This window comes from Pantherophis guttatus, chromosome 4 (assembly GCF_059756535.1).
Source record: "Pantherophis guttatus breed Tessera chromosome 4, ASM5975653v1, whole genome shotgun sequence".
NCBI classification, from domain to species: domain Eukaryota; kingdom Metazoa; phylum Chordata; class Lepidosauria; order Squamata; family Colubridae; genus Pantherophis; species Pantherophis guttatus.
The window spans coordinates 146,220,020-146,232,399 of record NC_142066.1 but is presented as its reverse complement, the minus strand read 5'-3'; the positions used below and the strand labels follow the sequence as shown (position 1 = coordinate 146,232,399).

At 39.2% G+C, this 12,380-nt stretch overlaps 1 protein-coding gene across 4 annotated transcripts in view; it reads right to left on the bottom strand.

Moving 5' to 3' along the window:
- The window catches only part of ADARB2 (adenosine deaminase RNA specific B2 (inactive)), a 475,071-nt gene that overhangs the window by 62,701 nt on the left and 399,990 nt on the right, over positions 1-12,380 (bottom strand). For all 4 annotated transcript variants that reach the window (XR_004588522.3, XR_004588523.3, XM_034402119.3 and 1 more), the window contains exon 6: positions 666-834. Coding sequence is in view for 2 of the 4 variants with exons in the window: in XM_034402119.3 (XP_034258010.1) it covers positions 666-834 (169 nt within the window). In the remaining 2 variants the exon portion in view is untranslated. The remainder of the gene's footprint in view (positions 1-665; positions 835-12,380) is intronic.

Sequence of the window (12,380 nt, the reverse complement as noted above, 5' to 3'; positions counted from 1 at the left end):
GCGAAGTCTCACCTTGCTGACCAGCGAAGCTATTTTATGAATATCAACTGACATTGTAAGCAGGCCAACTGGTTGGTTAACTGGCAAGCCTTTGCTGCTCTTTCCTGGTTTTTATTTCTTGTAAGCATGAGAGAACTGGAAACAATGACCAGAAGAAGAAAGAAGAACAATGGATGTAGAACTTGCTACTACAAAATGTAGCAGTTGTAGGCATGAATCTAGATATCTTTAAATGTAGAAAAGATTAGAATCATATCTGCCTGTCAAGGGTTGCTAGTTATGATTATGTGCCATCAAGTTGATGACTCTTAGCAACCACATATATTTTTCCTAGGAGCTAGTTTATGTGGATTAATATTCACAAATATTCCAGTATGTTTCTAAGTACGGTTGCTGTAGAACATGCAAAAAGATGTTGTTGCCATGATATGGTGATGAATTTCTCACAAGCCCATATTGGTTTCTTTGGATGCAGAGAACGCTGGATGAAGCAACCTGATCCAACTTTATCAATTTTGATAGTGGTGTGTCTTTGTCTTTAGGCTGATCATTCCTTTTCAGAAAGACGACATACTCTTTCCAACATGTAGTTTTGTTTTCTAAAATTCATTTTAGACTCCTTGGATAATCCCTTTTTCCCTGAATATTATCTAAATGAAACTTACCTCAAGTGCAGCTCCAACTGTGAATAAAGGAAGTGAATGAAAGCTCTCCTAGCCACAATTTCTGCATGGCAATCGTTGACAACGAGTCCTTGATCATTTAGGTATTCTCCATTTAGGCATTTGGTGCCTGAAGAGAGCACAATAACCTGAGCCTGCTGAATGTCCATACCTATGGGGGGAAAAAACCAGCACACACAATCAAAAGTTCATAATGGTTTGAGATCATGCTTTCGTGTAGCACCAGAGATAGTTCTAAATCGGTGATTACTCGGGGGATAAACGGCAATCATTGTTTTCATCACACGTATGATCTCCTATATCCAAGTCAACGAGAAAGTTTACTTTTTAAATCATTAACCAGAGATGATATATCCCATAAGGAAATAATAAAGATAGTCCTGCAACCCAGATGAACAATAATCTTCCAGGGAACTTTATTTTGTTGTTATCACTGCTGTTCCTTTTTTATGATAGAAACATACATCCTATATACTGTGAGTTTTCATTTCCTTGGGTTTGCAACAACTAATAAAAAGTGAGTTTTAGAGTGTCTTTTCTTTAAGAATCATGTATATTTTAATGCATAAATCTCTAGTTTAACTACTGAACATGCATTTCTTTATAAAATGGGAACAGTTATCAGGGCTGTGCCCCTTTGCTTTGCAATATGACTGAAGACCCAGATATCCTTGAGAATATCCACTCAAGTGGAATTTGCCAGTCCAGGGAGATATGAGATGCTGTAGAACTAAGAGGCCAAGGTTCAAAGTCATAGCTAGGGAATAAACCATTTTCTTTAGATCAAGCTACTTCACTCAGTTGTTTTTGTGAGAATAAAATTTGAGATACACATCAGTGCAGCAGTTGTTGCATACATAGGCAGGAGCTTTATATTTAAACATTTCACAAAGTCTGGTTAGAAAAAGCATAGTATGTTTAGATGCCCTTAAGTATTAAGCTATAAATGGTTGAAAGTAATTTGCTCATAATCTCCTTCAGCAAACAATTGCTTTGTGTTATTCTTGTAAACTAGGTGAAGGATGCTGCAGCCTAAGTAAAACCCAAGTAATTAAATAACTATTAAAAAGAATTAATCTCAGGAGACGTGCTGCTTTAAAACTACATGCGCGTGCACTCACATACACGTTTTCTATTTTTATCTTGCTTCAACCCAATGTTTGCTTATTAAAAGACTCACTTTCCCAAAAATAATGGTAATTAAGCCTTGGAAACCGTATTTTATCCTTGTTACAGCCTTGATGCCTGTCTTATCTATTTGAGAAAGAGTTTTGAATATATCTTCTGTAACAATTTTTATGAAACAACTTAAGGGTTGATGAGAGTGGGTGGGAGGTGGATATAAAGGCAGAATTTAAAATTGGAATGGGCTTTTAACATTGGACTGAATTCTTAGAAATTTTTTTAATGAGATCACATGGCAAGAGAATGAAAGAGAAAAAACTGAGATGGGACAAAAAATGTTATCTGTGAAGACATGAGCAGCATCACCTGCAAATGACCAAGCATAATTTTCCCCAAATCTGTTTGGGAAAACTAAGAGCAGCAGGCTAAGAATTATATTATTTTTATGGAAATATTGAAATATGACAATGGTGCAGGGAGAACAGAAGGAAACACAGAAGGTAATGTAGGCAGATAAGAAGATAGTTATTTTCTTGGGTTCCTTTAGAACAGGGGTGTCAAACTTGATTTCAATGAGGGCCGCATTAGGGTTGTGTTTGACCTTGGATGGCCAGAGTGGGCATGGTCAGGGTAGGTGTGGCCAACTCGACATCACTCGTCGCAGGGGTGCCTGTGATGGCCCAAGCGGTTTGCCAGAGAAAACAGGCTCCCGAGCTCCATTTTCGGCTGTGACGGCCTCCTACAACCCTCTGCCAGCATAAATCGATTTGGGAAGGCCACCTGCAGCCCTCCTGAGCTCCGTTTTTGCTGTCAGAGTCATCACGGCCAGTCCTTCATTTCCAGGGAAGCCCTGCAGGCCAGATCTAAGCAGCTCACAGGCTGAATCTGGCCCTCGGGCCTTGCTTTAGAAAGTTAGTGACTTAAATGTGCACCTGGAAACAACATCTGCCCCCAGGGTATTTACTAGGTAGAAATTCCTGAAAAGGATTTACTGAACATAATTTGTATGCAAAGAATATATTCTATTGATCAGTTATGGGCCTTGCATTACACTTTTGACTTTTAGGATAAGATGGCAATTATAATCCCCATTAGGTAGGAAGAATGATCAAAGTGGGTTTTTTCAGAATATATCTTACTTTTAATTATGACTGATTTCTTTGCAAAACAGTGCCAATCCTGTATCTGCAAGAGGCTGAATTGCTATTCAAGGGTTAACTTTTCCTTTTTTGTTACCATTTATTCCCAGTAAACCCAACTGTCTGTAACCCTCCAGTGAATACTTGAGTAAATTGCAAAATGTTTTCAGATACTTGTAACCAGCTTTGCAAATAGACTATCAGCAATGCAAATGTCTTCAGCCATGCAAATAGACCGTTATCAGCTTGGCAAATTTTTTAGCATTCCCGTGTAACCTAATTTGCTTTCTCGCTTGATCTACAACTTTCAGCTTTTCTGCTGTTCCACCTAATGAAGAGATCTGTGAAAGCGAGTTTATGTATGGCCATTGTTGCTGCTACTACAATACCACACATGTATGTGCACACACCATACTGTATCCCTTAGTGGTTTTGGTGGGGTGTGTGTGTGTGTCCAAATTGGCAAGATGGTGGACAAAGCATTGTGATACAAATTCTGTCCTACATGTGTTCAAAAGATGTAAAGCTCGCGTACCACTCTATAATTTTAACCATCTTCATTTATTTTTCTGTTAGGAAATGTAAAGGTAAAAGTTTTCCTGTCACTTGTGTCCGAATCTAGGGCACAGTGCTTATATCCTTTTCTTAGCTGAGGGAGCTACCATTGTCTGGAGACAATTTCCATGGTCATGTGGCCAGCATGGCTAAGACACACAGAATGCTGTTACCTTCTCACCAAAGTGGTACCTACTTACATTTGCATGCTTTCAAACAGCTGGATGGTCAGGAGCAGAGCCAAGTAATGGGAGCTCACCACATTGTACAGAGCTCAGGTCTCAAACCTGAGCTGTCAGCTTTCCAGCTGACAAGCTTAGCATAGTTTAACAGCTGAGCCATCTCACCCCTGGTGTTAGGAAATGAAGCGTTGGAATATGGAAGAGCCTAGGACCATGATGGCGAACCTATGGCATGTGTGCCCCAAATGGCATGCGAAGCCATGTTGCCCGGCACCAGGGGTGGGTTCTAAAATTTTTTACTACCGGTTCTGTGGGCGTGGCTTATTTTGTGGGCATGGCTTGGTGGTGGGGGTAATGTGACTGGGTGGGCATGGCCAACTTTTTTTTTAACTTTTAAAAGCATTATTTCTACAACCTTAAGAGGTTGCAGAAAAAAATGCTTTTAAAAGCCTCTGATAATCAGGCAAGTCAGCTGGGATCATCAGAAGCTTTTAAAGGCATTTTTTTTCCTGCAACCTCTTTGGTCGAAGAGGTTGTAGAAAAAATGCTTTTAAAAGTAAAAAAAAAAAAGCCTCTGATGAGATGGGTGGGGTAAGTGAGTGGCGATCTTGCCGGGGACCGGTTTGGGGGCATGGCCAGCCAATGTTATTACTGGTTCTCTGAACTACTACAAATTTTTACTACCAGTTCTTGCGAACCGGTGAGAATCGGGAGCAACCCACCACTGCCCGGCACGTGCGGCCTTGCCTGTTTGTCTTCTGAGTTTCTGGCACCCATGTGTGTGTGACGATTAGCTGTCCTTCGCGTGTGCAGCAGTGTCGAAAATTGGTGTGTGCATTCATGCTGGCCAGCTGATTGTCGGGTGCACATGCATGCCAGAACCCAGAAGTTCAGCTTTTCTGGAGCACAATCTGTTCACCCATGCGGCAGGGCAGAAAACCTGCCTGCGCATGTGCGCCAGCCAGCTGATCATCGTGCATGCATGCATGCTAGAACCTGGAAGTTCCGCTTTTCTGGAGTGTAGCCCTGATAAGTGCACGCACATGCACGACATTTCCACATGACCTTTTTGGCACTCGGTGCCAAAAAGGTTCACCATCACTGGCCTAGGACACTGAGCAGAACATTCGTTATATATTGTGGACTCTTTACGTATTCATTATCTCCATATCTCTATATCTGGGGATTGTACTGAATGAATCATCATCACTCAGTCAAAATGTCCTCTTTTAGAGATTGAAAGCTATGGGAGAGCATTCTGTGACCTGCTTCAGCTCATGGGAAGAATGGCATTAAAATGTAATAAACACACAAAAGGGAAAAAAAAAAGCATTTTTTGGGGTCTCCAACCAATGATCGATCAATCAATCGATTGATTTACTCACTGGGTCTTAAATATTGCTTTAATCAAGCATTTGTAGGCTTTTTTGAGATCACCATCACAAAAAACTGCTATAGAGTGTTATCTACTATCTTTTTATTAGGGAAAAGAAAAGGCTTTGCATAATCCCTTTCTATGGGATGGAATTCATCCTACTTCCTATGAAAGTAGGAAATGAATCAAATGAGAAAATAAAGAAACTAATTAATTAAGTATTCCTCTTTGCAATAAATGGCAACTCTGGATCTCATGTACTTTTTAAAAATATGTTTCCATAGATGTACTAGACAGCTTCTATTCTGAGTATAAGAAAGAACTGCCTTTTAATATGGAACGCTGAGAGAAACAGAATTATTCCTGTAAAGAATATAGCCTAAGTGACTCCATATTTACCCTTTGTATGACCTAACTAGCCCTAAGCTATTTAGCTGTGTAAGACACTTAGAAAGGGGAAGTATGTATGACACCTTTTCTGAGGAAATAATGCCATAAATTTAAATTAGTACATTCTGAGTTGGGTCAGGCTGACCCAAGCTAAATTAGAAGAAGGAAGTAAGATACCCTGTTCCAATTAATTGTTTTAGTTAAGGACATATTGAAAGGGTATTTTTACTAGGGAAATGCCCTTCCAAGGGGGAATTCTAAATCGGGAAAAATGTTGCTGAGAAAGCTAAAATGTTATGTAATGTCTGAAAAACAATGATAAGTGCGGGTGTTTTAATTGTTTTGCTGATTGCTTGAAAATGTATTTAAACCATGTATTCAGAGCTGTAAGACGTTTTCTCTCCTTCATGGGAGGACCCTTTTGCAAAAGCTTATGATATATTTATATATATCTTTTTAATAAATCTGCTTTTTACTTGTTCATGGTCTCCGTTTTACTTTTTATGAGGTTTTTTTTAAATCTCACAATTGGCGCCCTACAGGGGCTTGAAGATGTCCGTCTGGAGAGGGATTTTACCTGGGAACCGGGGGTACCAATGCTGATTTTAGCGTTCCGGGAAGAGTACTTCTTTTCCAAGGAGACTGCTCTTCTTCAACCTGCTGTGATGGGGAACTGAACAATTAAGCAGGGAAGCTGTGCAGTAGAAACATGTATTTTATGAAGCTTTCGAGATAAATCTGCTGCTGCAAGCCAGAATTTAATCCATGAATTTCCCAGCTTGACTTGTGAAAATCCAGCAGATCCTGCTCCTGTTCTTTAGCCTTACTCTGTATCAAAGTAGACTGGGAGTAACTACGGGTTTTTTTTAAGCAACTAGATTATCCTTTCCAAATACATAAGTGATTTAACCTAGAATACATTGAGTGTCTGATCGGGCAGTTTGAAAGTCTTCTCCCACCTCCCATCCATAGTATATTAGAATCAAAACTGCTAATCTGGAAGAAGGTGGCAGACAATGCAAAGAGAAAACAGAGCCAACTTTTAGAATGGAAAAGAAAAACAATACTTTTGAGCTTTTAGTACTGAGAAGCAATTCCCTATTTTTTTTTTTTAAGGAGTGGGGACAATAATAGAAAGTTTGTGGGGCTGTATCTCATTTAGGTGTAATTAGAACATTCGCTGATCTAGTGTTTGAGGGGCTCCTACAAAGACAAAGGGGTCAAACTATTTTCCAAAGCGCCAAAAGCCAAGGTAAGAAACAATTGGAAACTAACCAAGGAAAGAAGCAACCTAGTACTAAGTTTTTTAAATTGCTTCCTGGTGCAATTCAAGACTTTGCTTATTACTTTTAAAGCCCTGCATGGCATGGATCCAGGTTACTTGAGGAACCATCTCACCCCAGTTGGACTGGCCTACCCCACCTGTGCCAGCAGAGGAAGCATGTTGGGAGCCTCATCAACCAGGCAACTTCAGCTGGTGGGGTCCAGGAGAAGAGCGTTCTCTGCCATGGAACATCTTTTTGGAACATCTTATCCATTAGGTGAGATTGGCTCTCACCATTCTGATCTATGGGTCTGAAGATCTGGCTCTGCCAGATGGCATTGGACCAACAGGACAGCATCACATCAGAGGTGCTTGAATTAGGAGAAAATTCCACCTACTTCCGGCCACACATGCTGCTCCCTCCCTCTCTATCTGTTAACTGCAACTTCACTTGTATTGTAATAGCAATAGCACTTAGACTTATATACTGCTTTACAGTGTTTTACAGCCCTCTCTAAGCGGTTTACACAGTCAGCATGTTGCCCCCAACAATCTGGGTCCTCATTTTACCTGACCTTGGATGGGTGGAAAGCTGAGTCAACCTTGAGCCAATGAGAATCGAACTGCCGAATTTCTAGCAGCTAGCAGTCAACAGAGGTAGCCTGCAGTACTACATATTTGTCTTTTATGGTTTCATTGCTTTTAATGCTGTAAGCCACCCAGAGACATTTCAAAGTTTAGATGGGTGGCAAATAAATTTAATAATAAAAATATTATTAATAAATAAGTAAATAAAGTCTCGGGGTGTTTAAAGAGAAATAGGGAGATGGTTCATAAACAGAAACATGGGCAAATTCTGACTTTCTGTCCTCTGTTCGTGTCATACGTGGCATGCAGAGCCATATCTGTGGGCATGTGAGCATTGCCCTAGCTTAGCTCCAGCGCGCATACAAACGCTGGTCAACTGATTTTTGGGCCTTCCTGGCCCACTGGAAATCAGGAAACAGGCTGTTTCTGGTTTCCGGAGGCCCTCCAGGGGGATGGGGAAGACCATTTTCACCCTCCCCAGGCTTCTAGAAAGCCTCTGGAGGAGGGCGAAAAATGGGCCTACTGGACCCACCGTGCCATCACGTGCCAAAAGCGGGGGCAGTATGGGGGGCACATGCACATGTGCGGGGCACAGGGGTCTTTGAATTATGGGTGTGGGCACATGCCTATATGACCCCCCACTCTCCCCCCACTTTTGGCATGTGATGGCAAAATCACTGTCATAGGGAATTCTGGAATCGGCTTTTCCATTTATTTCACTGTGTATGCTTTGGCTCATCTCTAATTATGAGAATCATGCAACCCCCCCCCTCCCAACATGATCAAACCAGGTATAAAATCAGAATGGCAACAGAACTAATTAAACATTTTCAACTGAAAAAGAGATTCAAAAGAGGAAAGATTGAAATAATGGGGAATACATAGATTAACTCATTGATTATTCAGGAACAGTAGAACAGTCTGCCTGATTCTGAGAGGTAAAAAAAACAAGAGGAAGAGTGGAAATCAGAAGTTAGGCACTGTTCAGGGCAATTTGAATGATGATGGGAAGAACGCTTCAATAAAGATCATAGGCAGAAAAATAGAGAAGCAAAGAAGAATCATTATTAACAACTAAAGAAATTTAGAATGAATAGATCTCTCAGAGGAAGCACTGAAACCTACAAGATATAATTTCGATGCAGAAAAGAAAGGCACTCTAGAATGTACTATAGGGAGACATTGGGCACTGACAGATACATAAATGTGATGACTTAGCATTCCTTTCTTGTTCTAATTTCCATGGTTTGTTACACTTACTTCCTGCTGTGAACAAGGGAGAAAAGTGTTTCCAAGAGTCTGCTTCTTCCTTGTTCAATGTATTATTGCCAAAAAAAAAAAAAAAAAAGCTAGTTTCTGGACCAATATACAGATTGCATATTTGCAGCCAATTTGGGCCCAGTACACTTCTGGGGCAATGTTAGGAAGAACTTCCTTTATTAAGATCTTTCTGTAAGTTCAGACAAGCCAATCATATTGTCCTGCAAAGACAGACCACAAGAAATTCACACATGCTCTTTAAAACAGTTCCAGGTACACTTTATTAAAGACTTATATTTACTATAATATGGACACTGGATAAGATAATTATCTTCAAAAGTATTATCTTCAAAAATAAGGGGCGTGCATAAACGCACCAGCATGCCTACCATCCTAATGTTTTCTTTTATTCGTATCCTTTTCATGTATTTATAATTATGTTTACACTTGTATCTGTCATAAAATACATGCTTGACGAAATAAATAAATAAAATAAATAAATAAAACTCTTGCTCAACATTCAAGAGTTTTGCACAAAGATATGTTTGATTTTTCTGATCTCACGATGGTTCAAAGAATTATCAAATTGGAAGGGTTCATTTTTGTCATTAGCCCAATGGTGGAATTAATTTTTTTTTACTACTAGTTCTGTGGGCGTGGCTTGGTGGGCGTGGCAGGGGAAGGATACTGCAAAATCTCCATTCCCATCCCACTCTGGGGCCAGAGTGCAGGTTCTCTGAACTACTCAAAATTTCCACTACCGGTTCTCCAGAACCTGTCACCCCTGCATTAGCCCCACACTGTCTGTTCAGTATAAGAATACAAATTAAACCATCCTTGAAAAATGGTCACCTGCCTCCTCTCACACCATTTAGTGAAAGAAGTCTACCTGTGTAATTGATTTTGTTTGAAAGGCATCCTGGTTGGATCCTTAAACCGACAGATTATTGCATCTTTCTGCAAACATATTTTACCAGCTTCCCACTAAGGGCCAGAAGTAGATTGCCCATTAATATTCCTTATTCCTTTTAGGTGTCATGCATTCTAAATCTTAAAACCACTAGAAGGATCCATGGAGACAGATTGTCAACTTTTACTTTTCTCCAGCTACCCCACTTAGTGATGATTAAGATCCATTTCAAGCAATATGGACTCTAATTTTCTAACTTTTATCACAGCATGAAATTGCTGTTTAGAGCCCCTTTCGTCCACTTCATCTTTATTTCATATAAGATAATAGAAAAGGCATCCCTGCTTGCTTTTAAGATCAAAGTGATTGTCAGGTTCATAAAAAGAGAGAAACTGAGAGCTTGCAAGAGAAAAATGAACTCTGACGCAGAAAAAAGAAATCGGGGTATATCACTCTTCTGTAGGCATCCTTGCTTTCCCCTCTGAAGATGACTAAATTTCTTAGATTATGCATTTGAAAAGAAAAGAAGACGGAAAACATTTCTATCCGTTGTTAACTGTCCAGATGCATTACCCTTAAATAGAAAAAACAGTATTTAAATACCTGCCATCTTTTATCCAAGTTAAGTGTGGAAGTCTTTTTACTCTTATTATTTGAAAATAATAAGATGGGCCACATAATGAACAACTGCAGTTCTTTATTCTGTCCAGTAATTGCCAGTTAAGAGGAAAGGTGGTATTACACATTCCAGCATTTAGTTTTTTAAATTTATTTTTTTCTAATAATTGAATTCTAGACTGACAAGAAATATGCATAAATTGGGCCCATAACTAGCAAAGGTTAGAGCTTGATCTGATGTGGGTGAAACCAAAGCATTGCATAATACTCCCTTTTCCTCTTTCATTTCTTTTCTATCTCTCACACTTTATCAAGTCCTACATGCCTATTTCCCACTAAAAGTCTACATGAGAATTTCTGGAATGGTGAATGATCCATGGATGGAGAATCAGTCCCTCTTTCCTGTGTGCAGAGGTGCACTTTCAATGTACTTCTGGTGCAGGCTGTCACTTGGGGATCTACTTGTGGATCTACCTTGAGATGTAAGGATATACTGGTAATAGAATGGTTCCCAAGAGAACAAATATTATTGTAACTATCCTATTCCAGGTCAAGCTCGGCAAATGGAAGAATCAACCACAGACTTTTTAACTTTAGCTATGAATTTTATATGATTTCCTCGTTTTTTTTATAAATCACCTAGAATCACAAAAAAGGATACTTGCAATTAAGGAGACACATCAGTGTATAACCAGCAAATCAACCAAGAGCCAGTCAAATTAATCAAAAGCCTACTCAAAGTCTCAGAGTTAGATCCAGGCGCAAAGAATCATGAGATTAGAGAATCAGTCAGCCAAGGTTCAATGTAGAAGAATAACTGTTTATTCTAATAAATTCAAGAGAATTTTCAGGCATGAGCTGCTCTCACTGAAACCTACAGCTTTGTTGCATAAACCACTGAGTGTCTCTTCAGTTCCTGCAGGAATAAGTGAATGAATGAATGAATAAACGAATGAACGAACGAACGAATGAATGAATAACTCTCTGCTGAGACATACTGTATTAAGCTACTTTGGCTGTAAATTTATCAGGATGAACCAAAATATTCATTAGCATACAGTTATAAGAGAGCCCAACATAAGGTGCTCTCTCCTATAACTGAGCACTTTTCACCTTCCAGTTGCTAACAATACTGCGGGTGATTTTATAGGTGAAATTTGATCAAAAAGCCAAATAGGGGACTTCCTTCTAGTGGAGATTTTTTCTGCTGTTTTTCTGTGCTTATATATTAATAGCAACAGAATGTTGACCTCTCATTTTCCCTAGAAGAACCTTCTTCAGCGAGGACCTCAGTATTTGTCTAGATGTATCACGGACGTTCTCACTATTCTGTGATTTCCTGTCCTGGAATGGTTATTTAGAACTGGCTTTTCCTAAACCAAGATGTGGCTCAAGATAACTCAGCTAATTTTCACTGCATTCTTGAGCTGAATTCTCAAGTACCCAAGGAATACCATGTTGAGGAGTAGGTCTTTGGTTTACTATGGTTCACTTCTGTCTAGTAATCTAGTTGGAGCCGCTAGCAGTTAACATATCGTATAGCCTAAATCTACAGCATAATGCCAGTGTGTTCCAGATAATTTAGCAAGCTCCTCTGAATATGCATTGGATACCTCCTGCTTTCTCTGAAAAATTGTCTGTCAAACTCTAAACATATGCATATGAGGTTACAGTCTACATTTAATACACTAATTCAAGTCTTTAATACTCTATTTGGAGCTGAAATCAAACTTTATGTAGGAAAGGGAGGAAAAAAAACCAGCTGGAATCAGATCATGCTTCTACATTTCATCTATGCAATTCTGGGGCATAATGAAAAATGCCATTCTTAAATTGTTGAAAAGCCATAATAAAAGATAGGAAATTAGACTCATAGTTCTATCAGGGATATCTGCAGGATACGGTTAAAAAAAATCAAGATGGCAATCACAATGATGTGATCAAAATGTGACAATTTTTAATGTTTGCTGCACATAAAACAGGTGAAGCTTCTTTCCCCATGGATGTCTACTCTTTTTAATTCTCTGCAGATACCCCAAAGTGCTATGCTGTAGCAAGATCCCAATAATAGTCTTTGTTAGCTAATATGTTAAAGAATATATTTCTGTTTGCAGCTAGAGTAGATGTTAAGGTAATATCCATATTGATGTAGTATTCAATAAAACACATATAAGGGAAAGATCAATTATTCTTACTAGCAACTTTCTGTACTCAAACATAATTGGTATGAGGCAATATTTCCCTAGCAGAATGTGTAAATGAAATAAAATGAAATAATTATAGGAATAACA